Genomic DNA, 26,911 nt, shown 5'->3' on the forward strand with positions numbered 1-26,911 from the left:
ATTAGTGACTAAAATCAACCAGTTCTGTGAGCATCCTGATCACCAGTGTTTTGAATTGTGCATCTGAAAGTCTTGCTATTTGTTCATCACTTAGATTTATAGGCTCTGGGGCTTTGAGATCTTCTTGAGCCATTTTTGGTCTGTCTGCACCCATTAAGTATGAGGAGCAGAGCCTCAGGGGCAGGGCGGGGTCGCTGGGTTGTGACGCTGTATGTGGGGGCGGGGTCAGAGTCAGGAAATGGCGGCCATCCCTGCTGCCTCCCATCACTGGGACCCGCTCAGTCCATCTCATTGCCCACTCCCTCGCCTGTCTATCTGCACAGGAATGTGCCAGCACAGTTAACCCGCCACCCTTCGCCCTTTGCCCTCGCCGGATCCACAGGTTGCTCACTGGGTCAGCTCTTTGCAACCCCACGCCTGGGATCCCTGCTCCTGAGTCCATGTGACTAAGTTTTCCTGTGCAACGCTGCTCCGCCAGCTGCTGGTTTCCGCCCCTCTTACTGGTCAGGTTGAAGAATTTGTTGTTATCGGACTTCCGAAAAGTTCAATTTTCTGTGTTCTGGCTGTGTTTTCTGTTGTTAATATTTTGTTGTCTCTAAACTTGGTTGTATGAGAAAGCACTGGGGGCTGCTGGTATAGAGTCAATGTAATTCCAATCAGCAATTCTGGGGACTTTTTTATGTGTGTAAAAACTGACAAGCAGATACCAAAATTCATATGAAAATAGAAAGGACCTCAAAAAGCCAATACTTACTTTAAAAATAATTTAAAGACCAATACTACATGATTTCAAGACTTTCTATAAGGCTAGAAGAACCAAGACAGGTGTTGAACTGGTACAAAGATAGACAAAACAGAATAGAACATACTAGATAGTCCAGAAATAGACTCACACACTGATTTCTGGCAAAGGTGCAAAAGGATATCCAAAAGCAAAGAAGTAAACATCAATCCACACCTCTCACCATATAAAAACTAACTCTAAATGGATGATAAATATAATTGTGATGTCTAAAACCATAAAACTGTGGGAAGAAAACATGAGAAAATCTAAGTGTGAGTTCAGCAAAAATTCCTAAATACAACACCAAAAGCAAAATACATATAAAATAAACTGACAAACTGTCCTACATCAATATTTTAAAAAGCTTTCACTTTCTATAAAACACGGGTGCCCTGGATGGTGTGGCTCAATGGATTCAGCGCTGGCCTGTAAACCATAACATACTCATTCGGCTCCCCAGATGAGGGTGTGAAAGAGGCAACTGATAGACATGTTTCCTTCCCTCTCTTTCTCCCCACCCTCTCTAAAAATAAGCAAATAAAATCTAAAAAAAAAAAAAAAACCAACCACCATTAAAATGTATAACAGATAAGTCATAGATATGGGGGAGGGTAAACATCTGCAATCATATATCCGTTCATAAATCTGTATCCAGAATATTTTTTAAAAACTCCCACAACCCGATATTAAGATAAACAGAAATGACAAAAGATTTGAACAGAAACTGCCTTAAAGAGAACACACAGTTGGCAAATGAGCACATGAAAAGGCACATGAGCACATTAAAACATTATTAGTCATTAGAAAGACGCAAATTAAAAACGCAATGAAATTCCACTCTAAATCTACTAGAATGGCTAAAAATAAAAAACAGACGATCCTAACTGTCGGAAAGATGTGAAGAAATATAACTCTCATACACTACTGCTGGAAATTAAAAATGGTGCAATTACAGTTGACCCTTGTACAACCTGGGTTTGAACTGCACAGGACACTCACATGCAGATTTTTCTTCAGTCTATAGTCATCTCTCCTTATCCCTGGGTTTCACATCCTCCAACTCAACCAACCGAATCAAAAATAGTATTTTGGATCTGCTGTTGGGAATCCAAGAATGTGCTGGGCTGATTGCATGTTATTGTTCTATGCTATTTTACAAAAAGTACTTGAGCATCTGTGGATTTTGGTATTGGTGACGTTCCTGGAACTAATCCCCTGCAGATACTAAGGAACAACTAGAGTTTAGTTTGTGGGGAATCAAAAGCTATATGCAGATTTTTGATTGAGCAAGGGCAGCACCCCAACCCCTAGTTGTTCAAAAGTCAACCGCACTTTTGAAAACAGACTTTATAAAACATACATGTACCATATAAGCCAGACATTCCACTCCCAGGTATTTACCTAAGGGAAAGAAAATCATATGTCCACTCAAAAACTTGTACACAAATACTCATAACAATTATTTGCTGAGTTATCTGAGTTATTATGCTGAGTAAAAGAAGCTTTTTAGATATTTTATTTATTTATTTTTAAAAAGAGGGAGAGGGAGGAAGAGTGGAAGAGAAACACCAATCGGCTGCCTCTCACATGTGCCCCGACAGGTGATTAGGCCTACAAGCCAGGCATGTGCCCTGACCCCAGGAACTGAACCAGCAACCTTTCACTTTGCTGGATGATGCTCAACAAACTGAGCAAGCCATGCTGAGCATGAACAAGAAAACTTTTTTTAAAAGAGTGCACATTGTATGATTCCATTTACACAAAATTCTAGAAAAACACAAATTTATCTAGAGTGGCAGAAAGCAGATCTATGGTTGCCTGAGGACAGTGACAGCAGAGAGGATGTGTGTGTTACCTGTGGGACACAAAACAACGTATGTGTGATGAAGATGTTCATTATTTTGATTATGGTTAACAGTATAGGCATATACACTTTCCAAACATATCAAATTGTACGCTTTAAATATGTACAGTTTACTGTATGTCAGCAGTATCTCCATAAAGCCGTATTTATAACTTGTAAGGGGTAAGGAAAAGGAACAAACATAATTAGTAGAAGGGATAGAAAGAGAGGTGACAAAATTTGGCTAATCACTGCCTTTTATATAATATCATGAATGTCTGTAATCACAAGTTACACAGAAGAGTATTTCCTACACTAGAATTTCTCTAACCTCAAAAGATATTTGAAATAAGGGTTTCCTTGCTATCAAACCCTGAAAATTTATACATTAAAAGACTTGAAGTAAGCTATAGGCTAAAAGTTACTTCAACTTTTCAATACTATCAAGCTCTTTTTTTCCCCGTCTATAAAATCTGCAAATGAATTTAGAAACCTGTGCAATTGGGTATCTTAATAACTTAATCAAATCCAAGTTGTACTTTGGGCTTTTTATATGAGTATACTTCTTTCTAGGATGAGTATACATCCTAGGAAAGAGCATATACCCAATTTATTCTAGGATGTATACTTATCCTGAAAAGAAGTACACATTGTTGCAGACAATGGCAATAAATAAGTTATCAATTTCAGTATTAAATATTATTTATTACTGCTTTAATAAAGTTATAGAACTTTCAAAGGCTCAAAATTACCCAATTGCAAGATTAATCTCTACAAAGCTGCAAGAAAAATACATTTCACAAGCCCCTTGACTGATGGTGACTGAACCAGACCAAAACCTCATGTCTTGTGGTCATATAAATTATATCAAATACAATATTCTGGAAGGTTTCTTACAGTGACAGGAATGAAAAGCATCTGTCTCTCTCATAGTGAGGATAAGGTAAAAAGTCCTAACTTCTTGCATTCACTTCCATTCTTTCCTGTCATAAACCTAAAATTTTGGGTCTATTCTTGGAACTGAAAGTTATGTGGCCAAAAAGGATCTTTAAGTTACCAATTTTTGAAAAGTGTTTCTCTAACCCTTATTAAATATATTTATTTTTTTTAACCACTGTAACTTGAGAAAACACGTTTGGACTATGCACTCTTTAAAGGTGAACTTTGTTTCTCAAGCTTCACTTTTTAGTATTCAGGAAGTACCCATGATTTCTAAGAATGAAATTCTAAGATTTTTGGCAGAGTTCAATTTCATTCTGTCATTTTGTGACTTTTATAGTTCCCAAGATTTCATCTTGTCGTAGTCAAATTTATAATATTTTTAAAAGTAGATTAAATTTTAAGTTAAGCTAAAAATTCTTCATCCTTGAACCATTTCTGGTATAAAAGAATGAACACTGAGATCTTTGTCTGTGAATTACCACCTCTGACAGGTATGGCTGTGTGACTTCAAATTAGTGCTCAAATCTATTTCCTCTCTGGAAAAAGGGAATGTTACCACTAACCTGTGTGAAGAAAACATATGTGGACACAACAGAGCATTCAATCAATAGGTGGCAGTGCTTACAGTTGCATATCTCAACTTCACTCCCTTTAACCTGCCTTATACTTTTGCCCCAGCTATTAATAAGAAACCATAAGGATACTTTTCAGACACTATCCCAGACTCTTTGTTTTGTTACCAGTAAGTTTTCAATCATGGATATCACTTACTCTGTCTTCTTTTCATAAAACCAGATTTCCACACTATCTAACCTGGGGCTAGATATTTAAATATCTAGCTTAAGTGAATTATTAAATAAATGAACATAAGAAATAAATGGGTGTATTCAAGCACTACGGATGGGAATTATGGTTGAGACAGAGCCACTTGGAGGCTACAGTGAACACGCCACTGGAAAAGCTGACTGTGGAATCTAGTCAGGAGAGAAAAATCTATCTAATCCCTAAATAATGATTGTTCAGACATAAAGAATAATACAGCCAGAGGATTTAGTGATTGTGAAGAGTAAATGTATGGTTTGGGGGGAGAAGGGGAGAGGAGATAACAAGGTCCTTGTGCAACCTAAAGAAAGTTCCAGATTCATTATATTACTAACAGAATAATATTATGTAATACTTAAGTCTAGGATACAGTTATGCACCTGAATATATGACTGTATACTGATACAAGGTAATATGATATAAAATGGTTAAGCTAATGAATTCAAAGTATCTAGTAAAAAGAAAATGAATATTAAAGCCATAAACAGTATGAGGACAGGAAGAGAAAGAAAGTACAAGTCTAAAATTAAGAGTGATTAACTACTGATTCAATACAGAACTAGAATCTATCATGAAGTGGCATGCTTCCAGTTACTAGGGTTATCTATTAGAAACCCCCAAAAATAAATTTAAAGATTGAGTAGAGAATTAACTGACTGATCTCTAAGGCCTTCTCCAATTACAAGATTTCATATTTCTATTCAGTGTACATTTAGTCCTGTCTTACAACACAGTATATTGTTTAAGTAAAACAAAACAAAAAAAACCCACTACATTCTTGGTAATCAAGGTCCAACACATTCTAACATTTTAAAAATAAGAATGGTACTTTTAAAGAGCATTTAAAATGCTTATGAGTTCAAAGTTGGAAGTATCACACTATCTGATATCAAATTATACTATAGGGCTATAATACTCCAAACAGCATCGTCCTAGCATAAAAACAGTCACAGAGATCAAGTAAATAGAAAAGAGCCCAGAAATTAATATTTGGTAAAAACATACAATGGGGTAAAGACAGTCTACTCAATAAATGGTATTAGAAAAACTGGAAAGATATATTGAAAAAAAAAACTATACCACCCCTTATACCATATACAGGAATAAACTCAAAATAGATTAAAGACTTTAATGCAACACTCAAAATCATAAAACTCCTAGAAGAAAACATAGGCAATAAAATCTTGAACATTTCTCATAGCAATATTATTTCTGATGTATTTCCTCGGGGAAGGGACAACAACAACAAAAATAAATAAATGGGACTACAACAAACTAAAAAGTTTTTGCATAACAAAGGAAACCATCAACAAAATGAAAAGTTAACCCACTGAATGTAGAAAATATTTGCCAATACATCTGATAAAGGGTTAATATCCAAAATTTATAAAGAATTTATAAAACTCAGGACCAAAAACCCCCACAAATAATTCAATGAAAAATGCACAAAGGACCTGAACAGACACTTCTTTGAAGAGGAGGACATACAGATGGTCAATAGACATATGAAAAGATGTTCAATGTCCCTAATCATTAGAGATGCAAATTAAAACCATAATGAGATATCATCTCACACCTATCAGAATGGCTATCATCAATAAATCAACAAACAACAAGTATTGGTGAGGATGTGGAGAAAAGGGGACCCTCTTGTACTTGGTGAGAATGTGGACTGGTGCAGCCACTGTGGAAAGAAGTGTGGAGTTTCCTCAAAAAATTAAAAATGAAATGGTCTTATGACCCAGAGATTCTACTTCTGGAAATTAAAAAAAAATTTTTTTAAATTTATTTTTAGAGAGAGGGGAAGGGAAAGAGAAAGAGTGGCAGAGAAACATCAATGTGTGGTTAATTCTCACGTGTCCCTTACTGGGAACCTGGCCAGCAACCCAGGCATGTGCCCTGACTGGGAATCGAACTGGTGACCCTTTGCTTCACAGGCCTGTGCTCAATCCACTGAGCTACACCAGCCAGGGCAACTTCTGGAAATTTATCCAAAGAAACTAGAAACACTAATGTTCAATATAGGTACCCCCTATTCACTGCATTGTTATTTCCAACAGCCAAGATTTGGAAGCAACCATATGCCTAACCATCAGTAGATGAGTGTGGATAAAAAAGCTGTGGTACATTTACACAGTGGAAAACTATTTGGCCATAAAAAAAAAAAAAAAAGAAAGAAAGGAAATCTCACCCTTTGTGACAGCATGGATGGACCTGAAGCGCATTATGATAAGTGAAATAAGGCAGTCCAAGAAAGACAAGTACCATATGATTTCACTCATATGTGGAATCTAATGAACAAAAATGAACTAACAAGCAAAACAGAGACTCATAGAAAGCAGGTTGACAGCTGCTGTGGGGTGGGGAGGTTATGTGTGGAAAAGATAGAGAAAAATAGGAAAGAGAGAGAAAAGAACTACTGGACATGGAAAACTGTGGTGATAGCTGAGAGTGGTAGGGGAGAGAAAGGAAGGTACAGGGGGATAAATGGTGATGGAAGGAGACTTGACTTGGGGCGGTAAACACACAACACAGCGTACAGATGATGTGTTGTAGAATTAGGCACCTGAAACCTGTATAATTTTTGTTAACCAGGCTCACCCCAATAAATTCAGTAGAAAGGGGAAAAAAGAATAGAAAGTATTTATAAATGAAGAAAGAAAATAGGGGATTAAGAAATGACAGCCATTAAAAACTGTATGAGATTCACCCCTTAACCAAGGGAAAAATTAGTGGCAGAAATTAATGTATAGAATATCATGGCTATATACTAAAATACTGAGAAATTAACTTCTTACCAACATAAGGCATGTAACTGAAGAGCAGAATCTAACCTTACAGTCCTCTTATTTATTTATTCATCAGGTAAAACCCAAATAGTTTATGCCTACCTCTCTGAAGAGTGCACCATAAAACTGAACAATGTATGGGCAATCACTACTCCGCATTACCACATCCAAATCCATAAGAAGTTGTTTTTGTTCTTTTTCATCCACTGTTGACCGAATTCTCTGGAAAAGAATGACAAAAAATGTCATAAAAACATGAAACAACTTGAGAAACCTGAAAAAATATGCTATCACAAAAATACTAACAATTTCTAAGCAAACTTCAAAAATACTAACCCGACATAAAAATTATCATCCATCTCATACCTTACAAGAACAATTTTTACCACAGAAAAACAAAATAGCACTTAGACATTTTTATTTTTAACAAAATAGCAATTGTGTCTCTTTGAAGGACACAGCTTTCTAACCACAAGCATTCACTGATAATGTTGGAAGTTTTACGACAAACTTCTTGGACAGTGAAAATTAACCCATGTGCAAAAGAAAACCATAATGAAGTACACTTTAAATAGTTTTCATGTGAATAATCACAGGCAGCTTCACATATACTTTTAATCACCATTTCAGAATTGTATGAAATCTAGGCATCCAATGCAAGAACAGCCTTTGTCACCCTTGGGATCCTGACACTGTCGCATCCTCATTCATTAGAGATAGAACACAGTTCAGGGCAGTAAAAGTGAGAACTACTATAGGGGCAGCACAGAGACCAACAGTCCATGTCTCCCCAGTCCTAGACTGGAATTCTCCCCCACTCCACCACACTTTCTGTATGGTGCAATCAAAGACTTCTGCTTGACTTGCCAGCCCCTGAGTCAGAATGCAGGATAGCACAAACATGGTGAAGAAAACCTAAAACTCAGGAATAAAGGGCTCTTTGTCTTTTCCTAAGCTGATGAGGCCCTGCTCTGTACACTGCAGACCTAAGGTGATATCCCTGACCTACCCATACAACAACTATGCACAACTCTAAAATACTGCCCCCAAAAGGTTCATATGCCCACCTACTGCCCAGGGGCAGTACAGGACACAAAGATGGTCAGAGGGACAGTTCTCACTGCCCCAGAGAGGTAGGAAAGAAGTTTAGAAACTGTAAAACATTAATAATGAAGTTATAGTGTAACACAAAGCCATGCAAACAACTTTTGCTCTCATTAAAAAATGTCTAAATGTCACACCGTGCTACTGTGAATAACATATAGCACATACTTACAAGGCAAGTTAGTATCAAAAAATATATAAGGTGGCACTTTGTCTTCCAAAGGCTTCAAGGTATCTGTCCTCAATGTTCTTGAAAGGGATGAAGGCAGTCAATTAAGTTCTTGAGCCCATTTTACAGAATAAAAGCCAGAGGCACAGAGACACAAGAGAATGTATTCCATGTGACATGATAATACACAGTTGTACAAGGAATAGAAGTAGGTTCTCTCAATTTCATTTTCTGTACTAAATAGCAATTTCATGCATTTCAAATACAAATTTAACTTTGCTACTTAAAATGTATAGCCTGATAGCTATAAGTACTATATACCAAATAAAATTTACTAACTGATATTCATCTGTATAGGGTGATTTATTTAAAACTTACACATTAAATTTCACTACACAAATAAACAAGAAAAAAGAATGAGAAATATAAACAAAATAAAACCAAAACATTTGAAATTAAAAAATGTCCCTTTTCTCTCTCCTATTTAGCTTTTCATAGCTTGGGGATTAATAATCTCACTTTTAAATCAACATTAGAATGTGTGCTCAAAAATGATACTTTTATCCCTGGCTGGTGTGGCTCAGTGAATTGAGTGTGGGCTGAGAACCAAAGAGTTGTCAGTTCAATTCCCAGTCAAGGCATATATATGCCTGGATTGTGAGCCAGGTCCCCAGTGAGGGCCACATAAAAGACAACCACACATTGATGTTTCTTTCCCTCTCTTTCTCCCTCCTTTCCCCTCTAAAAAAAAAAAAGAGATACTTTTAAAAAGTCAAAACAGCCCAAAGGTATTCAAAAGATGATGTTAATAATTTTTATAAACATTTAATTCCATTTATTCTTGTTTTAGAAGTATAACTTTAAAAATAGAGCTGTTGGAAATACTAATTTGGGAAGGCAATTACTTAAAAAAAAACTATCTGTATCTAAAATTAAAAGACAAACACCTGGTAATTAGAAACAAACAGGGAAGAAAAGCATCAAATGATCCTCTAGTTAGGGAAGGTTTCCACCTACTAAAAAATTCTCACTATTAAAAGTCTTGAAAACATATTTTATCCTATTTTTAATTGTATATCCTGTATATATGGTATGTATATACTGCCAAGTTTAAATATACTAGCATGTATACTTATAAAATACTATTTTAAAAGATGCTCTCTTACTAGTTTATTTTTTCCCAGAACTGGTTACATGGTTTTCTAAACTTAACATTTGTACAAATGCTTATAAGTCAACTATTAGAAGGCATATTACAATCAAAAGCTCAATAGTTATCATCAATACCTCATTCTTGGGGACTATTCCTAGAAACACTGCTACAGAAAGGATACATGCTACTATGTGAACTGGAGGCCTAATGCAAGTCCCAGCATTTGATTAATGTGTATTATTCAATCCCTGACAGGATTACTATTCACCGGAATATAGAGACAATTCCTGACATAGCTCTAACCTTTGAGATCACCAGCATAGCAAGAAAATCTATTAATCTTAAAAATATTCTTTAATGTCACTACCAGTACAAAACAGAACATGGGGCTGCTGGAGGACCTCACATGAAACTGATTTTGCTCCTGGATGTTTGTCAACAGGCTAACACTCCTCATGCTCTCCGTCTTGAACACCTTGTCCAAGTGACAGAAGTGCGTGGAAGAGTAGTTGCTGTCATTGCATCGGAATTGTTTGGCATTAAGCAAGTATAACTGACTCTTAATATTTATACTAAAGTTTTAAGGTTATATTGCAACATTTATTATATGTGAGTGCTTAATTAATTAAAAAGACCTAAAGGACTCAAAAAGAGGATTAACTACAAACAAACACCTACAATAGCAATAGTTTCAAACTAATATTAATTCAATAAATGATTAAAGTTGGAGGATACTAATGATAATCAATTCAAATGAGAATATTTAGTAACAAAAGTTCTTCTAACAGAACATCAAAACAGTGTATAAAAAAGACTTCTAACATTTGAAATAAATAAGGCCAGAACTCTCTGTTACAAAGGAAGCATAATCACCTAAAATGGAACAAACATCAAGAACAGACTTAAAGCTGTCCTTAATTGAGGGCACTAGAAAAGGAAAGAGCAAAGGTAGAGCCAATTGTACTACTTGAAATTCTCTTGTAATTGGAATGTTCAGAAGTCAAACGTATTGATAAATGCCTTGAATTACAGGAAATTTTATTTATCACATAAATTTAAAAGTTAGGTAAGGCTGATGTTTATTTGGGCTCAACAAACTTTTTTTTTTCTTGTAAAGAGTGGGGATGGAAACCTCACCCCAATCAGTGGGGCAGGGGAGAGCGGTTGGTGGGATGGGGAAATGAAGACGACTATGCTTGAACAACAATAAAAAAGAAGAAAGAAAGAAAACCTCATCTCAGAGTACATAAGAGTTAAGAAAGTCATCTCAATGACCTTACCTTTTAAAAAGTTTCCTTTTCACCCAATTGTTAGAACTCATTAAAATCACTTGCCTCTGCACCATGGGGATACTGAGCTCTTATTTGTCACTATTTTATGAACCTAGCTTAAGTAATTACATACATGCTCTTGGGACAAATCGGACTACATTTTTTGAAAATCAACCCACATTGCTTAGCCAACAATAAAGTATTTTAAAATTACTGTTTTACTTTATTTGAAATATATGTAGAGAAAACACTTAAAATCAAAACAAGAATTACTAGTCTGCATATATAAGCAGTTTTCCACAGTGAAGAAATTTATGTACTTGAAGCTAAAAATTTTTTTTAATTATTGTCCAAATCTGTATTCAAGGTTGCCTTATACTACTCCTAATAAAGTTTTAAAAGCAGGTTAATGCCAATGAAAAGAGCATGTAGCTACAAGTCAGCAATGCCAAAATGACTCCAATTCAAAGTCACTTATAGATAAAGGAACAAGGTTCAATTAAATTCCCAGTTCTCAGTTTTATGACTATTAGAGTTATACAAAGGGATATAGTTATACAAAGTACTTCCCTTTTTTAAAGCAGCCACTCCAACTCATGCCTTTAGCTGAACAGCCACAAATTCAGTTACTAGTAATTTGCATGGATTAAGCTGCAAGTACCATGGGTCTAACTTCAAAATTTAAGTTAGAAAGTGTCCTCTGATCCTCTTCTACATCATATACAAAGCACAGCAATGTCTGCTTTGGAAACAGTCCTAATCATATAAAAAATGCTAAGAAGTTGTTGAAAGTTTGTCTTTCTGTGCAACATGGCAGCTAAAAGTCACTAGGAAATTTAAATGTTGACAGCATATACTTGGCCTCAAAGATTAAGACACATTGCTATAATGGAAAGGGATTGGGAGAACTATTGAAACAAGTTCAGTGAAGGATTGGGACTGGGGGTGGGAAAGGCAGAGAAAGGGAAGCAAAGAGAATGGGTAGAAATAGACAGCATTAAACTCTCAAAGAAACTGGATTCATCCCTTCCTATGGAGACAGTCTAATAGCACTAATGATATTTTTTTGTTTGTCTTCCTTTCATAAATTTATTTTCTGTGGTCAGGAGAGACAGGAAGAAGGGATAAAGGAAAAGAATACACTGTGATGATGACCCAACAGCTATTATGAGGTAAGGCTACGATGGCTCAACTGTGCCAAAGGAAAGGAAGAAAGGCTGACAACACAATGGCTAAGGGACCAGCTTTCGAGGAAGCAAAGTAAGAAACACCCATAGAGAGGTCCTCAGAAGCATGTGATGAATAACATTGTGCCTAGGGGCTAAATAAGGTCCTAGTGGATTCTGGAAGCAGTCCCTGCCACCCACTCTGATTCGGAGCAAACCTTTCCATCTCCATGTTAAAATTCTCAAAGACACTCAGTTGCTAGAGATGTCAGGCATACACCAAAGAACTGGGCTGTCCTGGAAATGACCCCAGTCTGAGTCTGCCTGTGTCCTGAAGTGAGAATTCTTGACTCTCACCAACTGAGAGCTTTTCTCTTTACCAACTCAAGCTAAAAGTTTAGGCAGAAGAGGAGTGTATCTCGTGAATAATATGTACATGGAGAAGACCCTCTGAGTCACCTGCTCCCATTCCTGCTTAGAGAAGGGGAAAAATAGGTCATAATACTCTTGAAAGACTCAGAGCAAAGACTGATGATACATCAGATAGGTATATGATTAAAAACAGTAGTTCCACAGTGTGTGTGACAAACATTAGTTCCTAGAATCTGAGCATTCTAGGCAAAAAAGATACAATTTATCTGCAAACAAACATATCAAGGATCAAGACCTGAAGAGCCCAGGAACTGACTTTAGAAAGACAGGCTTGAAAATAGCAACAGAGTAAAATATGCTCACAAAACGTCTGTCATTTCTGGTATTCCTTTCTTAATTTCTCTTTTGAAATGAAGAAAATATGGGGGGGGGGGGGATGCAATGTGGAGAATAGAGGAAACTAATGTGGAAGGGCATGCCCACTAGCCCCATTAGATAGGATCTCCAAATTCTCACCTGACAAGTTGTCAGTTCTTTGTAGGGCTCAAGTAAGGTAAGTGACTCATACCCCTGCCGCACATGTTTATCTTTAGCTGCAAACATGAAAGAAGGGTGAGTTCCCCAATCAGAAATTAGGGCACAGACACAATGAAACTCAATAAGGTGATGGATTCAATAACTATGTAGAAACTCAATGTACGGCTTTAAAAATTATTGTAGGCATTGATGAAAACAATTTGACATGGGATAAAATAATGCTATTAGTATTTTGGCCATTAGCAATACAAAGTGTTTTTTTCAATATACCAACCACCAACCCAATCAGAACACCAGAAGGTATTTTACTTTTCAGCAAAGTTATGTGGGATCTGCTACCACTTGCAGGTAGATAAAACTCATATCTCAGTGTTTGTGACACATTACTTTATGTAGCACCTATCATCATCTAGGGCTCCATTAAGTACTAGTATTCTACATTTCAAGTAATTGTCAAATGTCTTGTCAAATGGTATGATGCCAGAACAACCAATGATGGGATAAGAATGAAATCAAAAGCTCCCTGTGTTGACCTTTTGTCCCAAGTGACACTGATAAATATCACCCACATGGAAATCCTAGAACCGGTACATGAGTGAACATATCACATGAGATCTCAGGTGGAACTCCTCTCCACAGAAAATAAAAAAGTGATATAGTGAAGGTCTGACAGTCTTTGCTTTAAAAATCAAAAGATGAAGAACAAGATTTACTTTAATTGACACAGTTATAAAAATAATATTTTGAAAACGTGTTTATATTCTGGGATATACAAATGCCAATACTTTTCTGCCATAAATGCACCCTCGTTCATTAAGTATTCCTTGCTAAAGGCCCCTTCTAAGATTACTGTCTAAATAAAATGTGAAAGGGAGTCCATCACCAGTTAGCGGCTAACTTGGGATCAACTTAATGATGTAGGAGATAAAAGAGCAAGGATTACACTCATATACCTAAGGTTCCCTAAGGGTCCCCTTGCATCCTAAAAAACATTCTGATCTGTACAAATAGACAAACTGCTTTTCCAGCAGGAAGGTCCAGAATTTTCCTGGAATTCAAAGCTGGGAAACCCCAGAAACCACCACAGAACATCACTTTGCTATCACCTTCCTCTAGGCTACAGGAGATGTTAGGCTTTTTTACTTTCCTTATTTCAACATAAAGATTCACAGTTTCATCCTTGCTTGCTAAGGAGTCTTTAAGTAAATCACAAACAAGAATGCCCATGACATCTCATAATGTCATCACTAGTGAGTTCCAATCAAATGGTGACAGTAGCCAAAATAAACAATAAAAAAAAGCAAAGTATTTGGGATGCTGATCACATGTGCAAAAATGGTTTTCGTGTCAAAGAGTAATAAATAGTGTCTATTAAATGGATTGTTTGAGATTATGACAACATGTGCTTTTACTAAGACAGGAAGAAAGGGTACTAAATCTTACCTTCAAAACCATTCAAGTCTTTAGAATCAATTTAGTGAATTCTCAATTGTATTTTACTCAAATTAATTAATTAATAGTAGTGCCTCCCATTCCTCTGAGGATACTGAGGCCCAATTAATTCCATATCTTCTGCTATGCATCATCAGAGAGCCTGGGGGATTAGTTTCAAAAACATGTACAATATTATATCACGGGAAGAGCTGCCCTGAGCACCAAGTTAATGGGACAAGCTTGTATATCATGATAAGGGTGATATCATTTTCTTCCTCCTTACTTATTATATCATGCACATGTAAAAGGCACAATGTTAATCTTAGCATTAAAACTTTTGAGGGCCTACATACAGATCATAAATGACAGATCGTTACTTCAGTATCCACAACAATAAAGTGCAATAAGAGTAAAAATCTGATGTATAACCAATTTCAGAGGCATGACCACAAAACAACAAAGAATGATACAAAAATGTGCAAGAGGTATACCAAATACTGGTTCAGATGACCCTCACTTTGAGTAAGGTGTGATAAGACATGTTTTCCTCCAAGTAACTACGTAACCTGGGATATGAAACCATGTCACAATTCAATCAAATCAACCAAGTGCTGGTAGAGAGTTTCAGAAACTAGGTATTGGAATGTTCAGAAACACATCATGGTTGATTGAAGTTCACCTAGAGTAACCATTTCCAATCTGTCCCACTTGGACCCCAAAGGTTTCCTCAGAGGTCACACCCTATGGACTACCAATAGCAGTAGGCAGGGTTCCCCCTCTTATCCCTTACATCAACCAGAATCATACTAATTTTGTCTATTTTACTTACTGGGGTGCACATATAATTCTGTTAACTAAATAAACCCACACTGAAAACCACTAAGAGCAACAGCAAAACAAAACAAAACAAAACAAAAACAAAAACACATGTACACTAGGAATTCCAACACCAACTCCACAAGGGACCTGAGTTCAAAACCAAGGCTGACTAAAGGGCAGCCCTGACACATCTTTGAGATCGGTCCACTCCTAGAAGTGATCCACTTACACTTTTATTTGCAACATCACAACTTTTAAGCAACATTAGGAAGCATAAAATAATATGGGTCAATCAACCATGTATATATTAATTAAGCCACATAATCTAGCCAATCAAATGAGAGCATAAGACACTGGAATCAGTCTGAATTCAAAACAAGATAGTCATGAATGTGCAGCCCACAAGTGATCTGGATAATCAAACACTAGCACTGTGGCCTTTTGAAATGCAGCAAAATTACCTAACAAAACACTCTTTACTATCAGGAAAAAACATTTCCAATTTAAGACAACCCTATCAACTATCGTTCTAATGCTTTCAGAACAATGTGCAAGACCAATGTTTAAATACTAAAATGAACCTTCTCTAATAATGCTCACAGTCCCTACCAAAATTACTCAGTAAGAACTTGTGACAGAAATGACAAGGTCCCTGCAGTAGCAGGGAAAACACACCAAGCCATTCTGTGTGGAGCCCTGCCTTCCCCTACCTGCAGTACCCTCTGCACCAAGGAGGCCTTCCTAATAAGCCAATGAAACCTCAGTCTGCTCAGGGATGGGCTGGACTGAGGGGAGGCAGACCCTGTCAGAAATAGGGCTCTGATCCTTCTGAGCAGGCCTAGGGGTTAACCGAGATGGCAATTCCAGGACAAGGACACTGAAGTCAAGATCCAAATACCAAAGAGAAGCAGGAATGCACGAACTGAGGTCAGGTTACAGCCAGTGATCATGAACACTCAAATCAATGCAACAGGAGAGTTGGAAGAGAAAAAACACTGAGTGTTGAAGAAACAAGACAAGTTAAGCAGATGACCAAGAAAGGGAAAATACCTGAAACGCTTCAATACAGGGTCATATCACTAATTCAGTCTGGCCTGAGCACCTAACCTCAAACAGCCAATTTGTTTTTCTGGTTAACCCAGATTACTTCGCAAGTAGATGACTAAAAGCTCATCAAAATGATCAATGGTGACAACCTTAATATAAAACCTTGCTATCCCTACCTACCTGCCCAATATTAGCTCCATTCTCCAATGGGATGACAGTTTTATTCCAGCATTAACCCTCCAATAACAACTCCATTGCCTTCCATCTTTAGTGACAGCAATTTCATTCCCTTATGTTGCCTCTCATTTTCATTCTCTTCTACTCTATCCTGTGTTTTTTCTCTCAGAGCCCACAGACAGGAACAGGGCATTCATACCTTCAAGAAACCAGTCCGGACATAAGTCTGTTGGAAGACAACAGCGAAGCTGGCAGTCTAGGCAAACCAGACTCTACAGGCATGGCCAGGTGGGGATACATGGTCGGGACTTGAAGGTACAGATCATCCCTCCCTATGTTAGCAATGTCTTTGTCACTCCACTCACTTCCAACCCATGGGCCTGCACTATGGCACCTCAACTATTTTCTCTCAACTCCTGTGTCCCTGGATTCACTGTGACATTCCGATTCTGATCATCTGTGGACCTAACTCTCCTGCGTGTTTCTAATCCTAGCCCCAAAACCCAATCCTGAGTGCTTCTTCAAATATTTGTTCTGAATCTGGGGCTTTTTCTTGTGATTAGCCCTGCCAGTGGGCTAACCAGGCACCTACTTTACTTAGAGGACAGTCATTGTACATGCCTAAAGTTTTCACTCAGTGGTTATCCCACTATCATGCAACGTGGGCACTGCAGGTTATTTGCAGAGGATGCTGACCAAAGTCTGAGGTACCCAGCCAGAGTTGAAGGCTGTCCTTCCTTAGCTTTGGAAGACCCTGGGGAAACAAAGACTTTGCCCTTGGCGGCCCTATGACGCCATCACTCAGGCAGAGTTAGACAAACTAGTAGTCCTACCACCCCTCACAGACAAGTAAAGTCCATTTCCTCAGGGCCATGCAATTAAAACTGAAGGGTTAAAATTTTCCACATCTCTGGTGCTAATACAGAATCTCACTGTCAACTTAAGGACTGTCCTCAGGCCAATGGTCAAAAAATTATTATAAGTATAACTCTTACAATGTTATGTTATTGAATCTGATATACTATAATTTACCCAATTTTCAAATTAACTCTTGGAGATAATTATTTCTGATAACTAAGAAGTCATCTTTTCAAACATTTCTTCTATTTGGTAAAATAAACTTGGGGAAGGGCTCCCTCAAACTAAATATCAAGCTAATACACAGTTCAATTCTGTACAAATACTTAAAGTAAATCTTAAGGATAATTCAGGATAAGCTTAATATCTAATACAGTACTCCTTCTATAGTTCCAAAGTGCATATTAAACACTAGTATAGCGCTACTTCAAAAGTGTATTTCTCATTTCACCAACAGAAATAGAAAACTCACAGGACTGTGAATCATTGTCCCATAGTCCATTTAAATCTCTACTGTCCTAATTTCAGAGCTAAATACAGTGGGTGCTCAATAATTCACTTTCTATGTGTATAAGGTCAAATCGAAACTCCTTAATTACACATTGCTTCTACATATATCTACATATTTGTCCTTTTTCTATCTGGTTTGTGTGCCCAATAATGAGGGAACTAACTATCGTCGGTGTGATGAAGGGCTAAGCTTTTTCAAAGAGACCAACAATAAATGTATTTTAAAATTTATAGGAGAAGGCACATGTCAGTCATCAAATTGGAATCAAATACATCCCATCAACATGTTGATTGATATGCCATACTATCACCCCCTTCATGCTAAACTATCATGTTTGCTCAAATAGTCAAGGTGATAAAGATAGACAGTATCAGATAGTAAGTATAAATGTGCCTATTATCACAAGAGGTTGGGACCCGTCTTAGGTCCCAAGACGACCTTAGAAGTATTTCTGAAGAGTTGAGATTTTTAATAGCATCACAACAGAGGCTCTCAAAATAAGGTCAAATTACAAATGGCAGACAACAATTTCCTATTTTACTTTCAAATTCCTTAAAAACTTGTGTAAGCACTATACAGTTCTAAATGTCATCAAATTAAGAAAAACTTTTAAATGTCAAGATGAAGTATCTTCTTTATTTACCTTTAAAACCTATTAATCATGGCTAATTCAGATTACTAAGACAGATTGCAATGTTAACTAACACAGTAAAGCACACACAGCACAAACTGAAAAAATCAGAACATAATTACTTAAAAGTACTTTCTCTGGGGGAAAAGTTAGAACTTTGGTTATGTAGGACAGATTTTCCTTAAGACCCAGCTGAGTAAGAGTGTCATGAACAATGATGCAGGGCGATGCAACGTACGTCCAGGAGAGTCCAAATAAAAGGACTCTGTAGTTACACAGCAGTGGCACAAAATGAAAAGAGAAATAATTCACATTCTAATAAAAACATTTTATTTCAACACATATTCCAAAGCAAAGGTCTTAGCATCTTCAATTTTAGAAGTCTATGGATTATATGCCAAATTTCATACATGTATTCATCTGCCTAAGAAAAATGTCTATAGTTCTCACCACATTGGGAAAGAATATAACCAAAAACAAGATTAAGACTCCACACAGAGAATCAAATTTTCCCACAAGTCATTTCTTATTTGTTTCATATGACCCAAGAAATAGAAATGCTCAACAATGAAGGAGGCTAAATAGTAATATTTTGCTCACAACAAACTTCAACACAGGTAGTCTTTTATATTATATAATATGAATCCACTCCCCAAAATCAAGTATGAAACTGAGGCTCCTTTGATAAATTCTCAAAATAGGGGATTAACTGGAAGATGGTTATAGATTGTCTGCAAACCCATTCTTAATTCTTACAAACTGGGACATTATTTACTGCTCTAAGAATTTTAAGTTTAATGACAGTATCTAAATCTCTTTCTTGTTCTCTTCAGTTTCCCCTCACTCCAATTGTTAATTTTCCTAAAATATTTTACACAAAGCAAATATTCATTAAACATCTGAACAAATTACAATTATAGGGGCTTATTAAGAGTTGGATGGAAACCATCATCAGTTCTTCACAGGTACCAACATAAGCCTACCAGGTACAGTCTTGTGGGCCAACCTCCATATCTGGCCATTCTTGATTTTTGTTTGTAAATGAACATGTCAAACGGCATGACACTCACAATAAGGACAGAATGTGACAGCATTATCACAAGGCATGCATTTCAGTACAACTTTCCAACCAGGGAACAGGGCAGTACTGAGTGGAGATGAAATAAACAAACAGAAGCCGAGCCGGTCAGGACCGAGTAAGGTTGAGGTTAGTGGCAACAGCATGTGCGTGGTTTCCAGGAAACCTTCAGTAAGACTGCTGTTAGCCCTAGCCCCGCACCCTGCCCAACCCAGTGCGCTGCCTCTTCTTCCAGTTTCCCGCCTGGCTCAGTGCAGCACTGCCCTGCTCCCAGGGGTGCAGCCGCCTGGCCTGAACTCACCTTGGCAGTGGAAGGGCCTGAAGTATAAAACATGTTAATGCATCATGCCAAAAGTGCAGTGAATGTGCATACTTAATACACTCACAGTTCCAGAGGAGAGAAAATGTGCCACCAGTAAGAAAACTTCTACACAAAACATCCACAAAGAACTCAGAGAAACAGTTTTATAAACACCCATATTTACTAGAAAAGTAAGAACAGATCAATAGAAGTATTACCACACCAAGAAATTGCACCTAATGGATTAAAGCACCAAAAATAATTATGGGTTTCACCTACTTTAACTGCCATTATTTGTCCACTTGGTTTGTGGACCATTTTGTTGACAGAACCATAAGCTCCTCGTCCAATTTCTCCAAGGTCTTTCAAGTCCTCTGCAGTGAAATCCCAGTGTTGCTCGGGGGAGATCTTCAGTTTTCCTGATGATTCAATGCTGTGTGTTCTCAGTCTCTCTCTGTTAAAATATTAGGAAGAAATTTCCACATTTTAAATAGGTTTTTTAATTTTTTTATTTTAGTAGCAGTGATTAATGTGTAGGTAATTGGTTTTTGCATAATTTGCTAAAACAGTCTGACTTCCAGATCTGGGGAGTTTCTTTATCTGTATCAACTTGGTTTTTCACACACTAACTTAAGAAAGGCCTAAATTTAGGTAATTGATAAATGTAGCTTTAATGGAATTCATCAAACCAATTTTCACTTATTGAAGAAACTAATTCCACAAACCAGTTTTGATTTCCAAATGTAAGATCTTTTCAGCTTTGCAAAATGCACTATTAAATGTGGAATCCTAGGAACTATAAACCCCATTTCCAGAAAGCTCTTATCCTACCTTACCCAACTATTCCAGGTCCTCACTCCCCAGCACAGCTGTTCACAAATATTGCTGCACACTAGAATCATCTGCAGATTGTTTAAATCTCATAACAATTAAATCAGAATATCTAGGGACAAAAGGCAGAAAATAGTATATTTTTAAAGATCCCCAGGTGATTCTGGCAAAATTTGTGGGACCCAGCATCTCAGTGCACTGCCCTGTTCACATGAATGCCATGCTGAAGTGGGGGGAAACAGGAAAGTGAATAGTCAGCTGTACCCAAGAGGAAGACTGTCCCATGCTTTTCAAATTTGAAACTTTTAGCCCTTGTTCAACAAATAAAGCAATGAGGTGAAAATAGATGGTTTATGGAAAAACGTGCTTACTCATTACAGATTTTCATTAAATACAAATATCATCTCCCAAATTCCAACTGAGATCAACATATTAACTTCCAACCATACTCTGTAAAAGATCAAATCTAAAGAAAAATATAAAATCAATGTCCCAGCTCTCTTTTTTTCTCTCTCACACTCACAGACACAGAGTGTAGGAATAAACTGTATCAAATGAGAGTGAAACATAAAGAAAAACATTCCACTGAATATCATCTATATTTTTTCAATTTCATATTAAATGATTAGGATCTTTTTAAAAATCTGGTCTGGTGATACAAGCAAAAGCTTATGTGACTGGTTTCTTATGTTTCTTCTTCCAAAATTTATGAATGTTTCTCATATATTTTTGGTTTTTGTAGCTATATTTAAAGTTCTCAAAATATCTGAATTTTAAAAGTGCTCCCCCAGAACAGCCACATATATTAGTATTAATAATAACCAAGATTTGGTCAAAAGGTACAAACTTCCAGTTATAAAGTAAGTCCTGGGGATGTAATGTACAACATAGTGACTATAGTTAATAATACAGTCCTTGCATTGTGTAAATAAAAGTGGATGAGAACGCAGATCTTTAAAGTTCCCATCACACACAAATTTGTAGCTATATGTGCTGATGGACATTAACTAAGGATTACTGTGGTGATCATTTCACAATATACAGAAATACGTAATCATTAAGTTGTACACCTAAAATAAGTATGATGTTGTCAATTATACTATACACACACACAAAAATAATACCTCTTCCAGGTGAAAAAATAATTAATAGCCAAAATTCAAGATTATAGTTCAAAGATTAATATTCTTTATCTAAATAACAACTAGCATTAGTGAACTAGCATTCCAAATGCAAGATTGTCAAATCATAATATTAATGTCATAATATCAACTTTCATTCATACGGGTTCTTTCCACTTTACACAATACTTTCATCAATGTTACGTATACACTAGAACCTAGAGTCAGTGGCTTTTGAAGATGGAAATCAAGCCCAGTGACTAATTTGCTCAGTAGTCTTTTTCATGAAGTAGATAAATTAAGCCAGGAAATATTCTGACATAAAGAAGTTTCACTACTTGTGATGATTATTGTTCTATGAACAGTGGCAAGTGAACACCATCTCTATGAAATACACAGTACAACCCTACCACTGAGGGAGCAGAACAAAGGTAATTAAAATTAGGTGTAAATTGGAAGCAACATTTTTTAAGTCTCTGCTAATTCAAGGGCTGTAGCAGAGAGGCTCTAAGAGTATCCCTGTCACCCTCACTTCCTCGGTGTGCACATCCTTGCATAAGCTTCTGAGTATAGGTGGGACCTGTAACTTCCTTCTAACCAATAAAATATGGTGAAAGCTACCCCTCTCATGATCCCATTGTGTTATAGAGCATTTACTGCTAGCATTCCTAAGACAGCAAACAAATTTCATTACTACATAAAAATCACAGAACAGCAGCTATAATATATCTATTAAAGACTGAGTTTTAGAATTATGGAATATCTCAGCTGACTGTTTAGCTTACGATTTAGCCTGCTGTATGGTTTCTAGAGAAGATCCTTCTTTTTTTTTTTTTTTTTTTTCCTTTTTCAAGGTGAAGAGATTGACAGCTAAAGGATGCAGGTTACCTGCTTGGACTAATAAAAATGGTCAAAAATTGAGCAAGGTTAACATATGCACAACTCTGACTAAACTAAAAGCAACTGAACTTTACAGTTTAAATGGGTGAGTTGTAATATGAATTACATCTCAATAACACTGCTAAAAATAAAAGAGGAACAGGAGAATGTGATTACTACCCAGAGTTCCATCTTCTCATTTAGATAGGAAGAGTTATGAACACCACAGAAAAATATGCTGTGGGATGTCACCAAGGCATGTTCACAGAGCCTTTAATAACACTGGGCTGGCAATCTTTTTGGTGATACTGAATCAATTTTACACCGGTGGTCTAAATGTCAGTCCAACCATGTGTTAGTCCTTCAGAGAAGGGCTGTGCGCAGACAGACACAGTGCTCTAGGGACTTAACCGGGAGAGCTGCCCCAAACCTTCACCATTAAACCCTAGCAGTCAGTCACCGAGGCAACTATACTAAGTAGCCAAAATCTCAGTTGCAGTTTTTCATGTTAAGGCAAATCTGTCAAACAAAATTTAAGTGTTACTTCTGTATAGTACACAGATCAGGAATTCCTAATTGTCTTATTATTAATTTCTTGCCTGAAAATTCAACTCAACTCCATAAACCTAAAAGTTATCCCCAATGCCCTATCAGTAAATACGTTCTGCCTGTGAACTTGTATTTACTCATATTCCTTCTAAAACATGTGTTAAGTACTCTACATGGGCAATTATTAACTGAGACATCCCACCAGTCTTGTTTTGTTTTTTTTGGTCCACTCAGGAAACAAAGAAGGGGTTAAAGGTTTCCAAGTTTCAAACTAACTCAATTCTGAGACAGAAATACAATCCCAGCCCCTATCAAATCTTCTCCATAAAAAAGTCCAGTAGCAAAAAAGTCAATAGAAAAATGAGTAAAATTCTCCTTTGGATTTAAAGGTCTTTAATATGAAAACAAGTTTCAGTCATTATTGTTATAACAGGACTTGTAATTAAACTATCAAATGATACACAGTCAAGTTTAAAAAATCAGCTACCCATTAACACATTAATGCCTAAGATCACAAAACTGAATTAAACAGTATATCTCTTGAACACAGTATTTCAAACAGCATGCATTTTTGGATCAATATTAACATCAGAAAAGCTATTTAGATACGGACTGAAATTACCATTAAGATAGTCTCTTCTATGTAAATGTAAGTAGAATTTTAATGGTAATATAAACTTTGGTGAAATCTACAGATACCAACAATAAGAATTAAAATCTAGGAAAAAAAATCAATCAACTTTATTGATTAATTTGAATCATATTTGAAAAAATTTCATATACATAGAGTAATCTACCACCAGATTCACTGATTATTAGAGCCGGTGTATGTCCCATGGGTTAATATCTTCATGTTCCTTTTCAAAGACTACATGTCCTATCTTCATAAAGTGATGCTATATAAGTGAATGGAATATATCAAAGATTTTAGGGGTTACCTCTTCCAATTGCTTAAGGGAACACTTATTCTTCCATACCTCATCTGCCCATGCAGAAGAATCTGGTCTCTCATCTGACCCCTTTACTGATTGATCAGTGAATACGGAGGAAGAAATGAACACACTCAGTTCAGTTCTTCTCCTTCAAAGCTAGCTGGCCTACAGAGAGGGTGTGTATAGCTATCTCTCTAAAAGAGACTCATGGGTTGGGTAAGTCCACTTACTCAAGGGCAGAGGGATTTAGCCAACTATTCTGCCCTCATATGTTAGAGCTACATTTCTGTCTTGCTCCTGAATCTCTCTCAATTGGTTCCAAACACAAATTGAAAGGAGGCTTCTTACTAGACTTCCATATAACCAAGATCCATAATTTTTTTAAAAAGTTTTACCAAGTACTGGAAAGTAATACAACTAAATGCAATTATGCTACTCCTAGAGTTCAAAGAGAAAAAAAATACCTTCAGTGTGACCTAAGATCTTCCAGGCTCCGAGAGTTTCACAGCTATGTGATAGACCCTATAACTGGTTTCCTATAGTCCCCTTGTAGAAATGCATCGAAACTGAGTTATACCTGGAGCTTTAAGATCCTGGTGAACTTTTTCCAAAAGTGGTTCATCACTTTCAGAAAAAGTTCACCAAGAGTCTCTCTTGAGGGCAGCAGGATCATGTGCAGTCTGCTAAATGTAATTTCTGTCCTAAACTACATGTGAGTCTTGGGGTTGGGGAGGGATATGAATAGTAGACAATACACTCGTTGAGAAGATAGGGGAAAAGTAAAAGCCAGAAGCAATTGCAGGCCGCAGCTTGCCCTTACTTGATGATAGTTATTTACCTAGAGTTGTACTTCCCCAACTTCTCTTTGGGTTATCACTTTCTTAAGAATAGGAACTGAATTTTATCAGAAATAATTCCTAAATATCCCTCAGGTTTCCCTTCATAATGTCCTATGTATAATTTTACATAGATTAACCTTACCTGCCTTCAATGAACATTCTGTAGGGCTCCAAACCCTAGCCCTTGGTTATCAGCCTGGGAAACTCAGCCACAAGCCTGTGGTGATTACTATCAAATACCCATGCTCCTCTTCTTTTCCCTAGGATCTTCCTGTATTCTGGGCAGCAATACACCTACTACCCCCACCCATCTGCTACAGTCTGAATTGTGTCTCCCCCACACCACCAAATATGGGAGGTAATTAAGATCAAATGAGGTCCTAAGGGTGAAGCCCGCATCTGATTGGACCCACATCCTTATAAGAAGAGACACAAAGAGCTGCTCAAACAGGAGAACCTCTCCCCCACCCTCTGCACAGAGAGGTCATGTGAGCACCAAGTAAGATGGTTATCACCCATAAGCCAAGAGAAGAATCCTAAGAATGAAACCTACCATGTCAGCACCTTGATCCTTCCAGCCTCCAAAACCATGAGAAATAAATTTCTGCCCAGTCTGTGGCATTTTGTCATGGCAACCCAAGCACACTAAAGTGCCAATTCCCCTGTAGTTAGAGGCAGTACTACAAATGTAGTACTGAAAAGGAGCTGACTTGCCTAGAAGAAAGGTCTTTTTATCCTTTTTCCCTTCTCCTTCTTGCTGCCTTGATGACTGGAATTCCAGCCACCCTTGAGGCCCTCGTGAATGGAAACCATTTACTGAGAATAAAGGAGCAGAAAATTGAAGAACTGTATGTATTTATTTATTTATTTACTTAATTTTTATTTGAGAGGGAGAAAGGGGGAGAGAGAAAGGGAGGGAGGGTTAGGGAGGGAAGGACAGGGAGAGAGAGGAAAGACAGGTGGGGACAGGGAGGGAGGGAGCAGGAGGAAGAGGGAGAGCTGGGTCCTCCTCCTAAAGGTTTTTATCTGCTCACTAAAGGCAAGGATCTTAAGGGAGGTCCCAGGGGAGGATCTCAATAGACTATGCATCAGCTCTCCAGGTCAGTCCTTTCAGGGTCATTGTCACTACTGATTGGTCAGTGCTGGGGGAATCATTAGTCACCATCACCACAGCTGGCCCTGATGTCAGTCATGGTGTAGCCCCACCTGGACTTACTGCTTTTCTGGGCCTGGAGCTGAAACACAACTGAAGCCTAGATTTATCTCTAGTTTGCCCAAAACTCTGTCTCTGTGGTCAACAGACCCGAGACTCTGTTCCTAAGATTATTTGATGTGGGTCAGAACCTCACTCTTTTAAGGGCTTAATGCTTAAGGGAGTGGTATGCAAGGGCCTGTATGGGAGTCAGATGAGGCTATTCTCCAGCCCCCTTGTTCTTTCTCTAAGAAAGGGGGATGGGGGAGAAGAGGGTGGAGGTGGGGAAGAGAAGAAGATACACAGATAGATATGAATGCTATAGGCATCCCCCACAACTGAAATGTGTTGATAAATGCAACTTTGACACAACAAGCAAGATTATAGGTAGCATCCTTAACATACAGCTTGAGTCCATAAAATACAGGCCTCATTAAAGTATAATTCAATGCACAGAAAGTATTTTTTGAAATCAGGGAATTATCTTGTTACCTGAAAACTATTATTTTTTATTCTGTTTGCACTTAAGTCCTTCCTGAGCACTTTCTTTGATAACTGATCTTCTGGACAAAACTGATCAATTTGTCCATTTACTGTTCAACAATGAATCATTGCTAGAGTGCTTTAATTGTCATCCTTCCACTGACCCAGACTAATCCATAAATTTCTGAAATCCTACAGATTCCAAAAAACACCAAAGAACATGATGTTTTAGAACATCAATCAGACTGGGCACTGAGAAAAGCTTTATTTCTTTCTA

At 37.2% G+C, this 26,911-nt stretch overlaps 1 protein-coding gene across 2 annotated transcripts in view; it reads right to left on the reverse strand.

Annotated features, from left to right (window-relative positions):
* The window catches only part of MAP2K4 (mitogen-activated protein kinase kinase 4), a 126,682-nt gene that overhangs the window by 40,977 nt on the left and 58,794 nt on the right, over positions 1 to 26,911 (reverse strand). For both annotated transcript variants that reach the window (XM_037155836.2, XM_037155829.2), the window contains 2 exons: positions 20,088 to 20,262; positions 7,283 to 7,402 (listed from right to left, as the gene is read on the reverse strand). In XM_037155836.2, coding sequence (XP_037011731.1) covers positions 7,283 to 7,402; positions 20,088 to 20,262 — 295 coding nt within the window. The remainder of the gene's footprint in view (positions 1 to 7,282; positions 7,403 to 20,087; positions 20,263 to 26,911) is intronic.

This window comes from Artibeus jamaicensis, unplaced genomic scaffold (genome assembly GCF_021234435.1).
Source record: "Artibeus jamaicensis isolate MK-2021 breed Jamaican fruit bat unplaced genomic scaffold, CSHL_Jam_final contig_781, whole genome shotgun sequence".
NCBI lineage: Eukaryota > Metazoa > Chordata > Mammalia > Chiroptera > Phyllostomidae > Artibeus > Artibeus jamaicensis.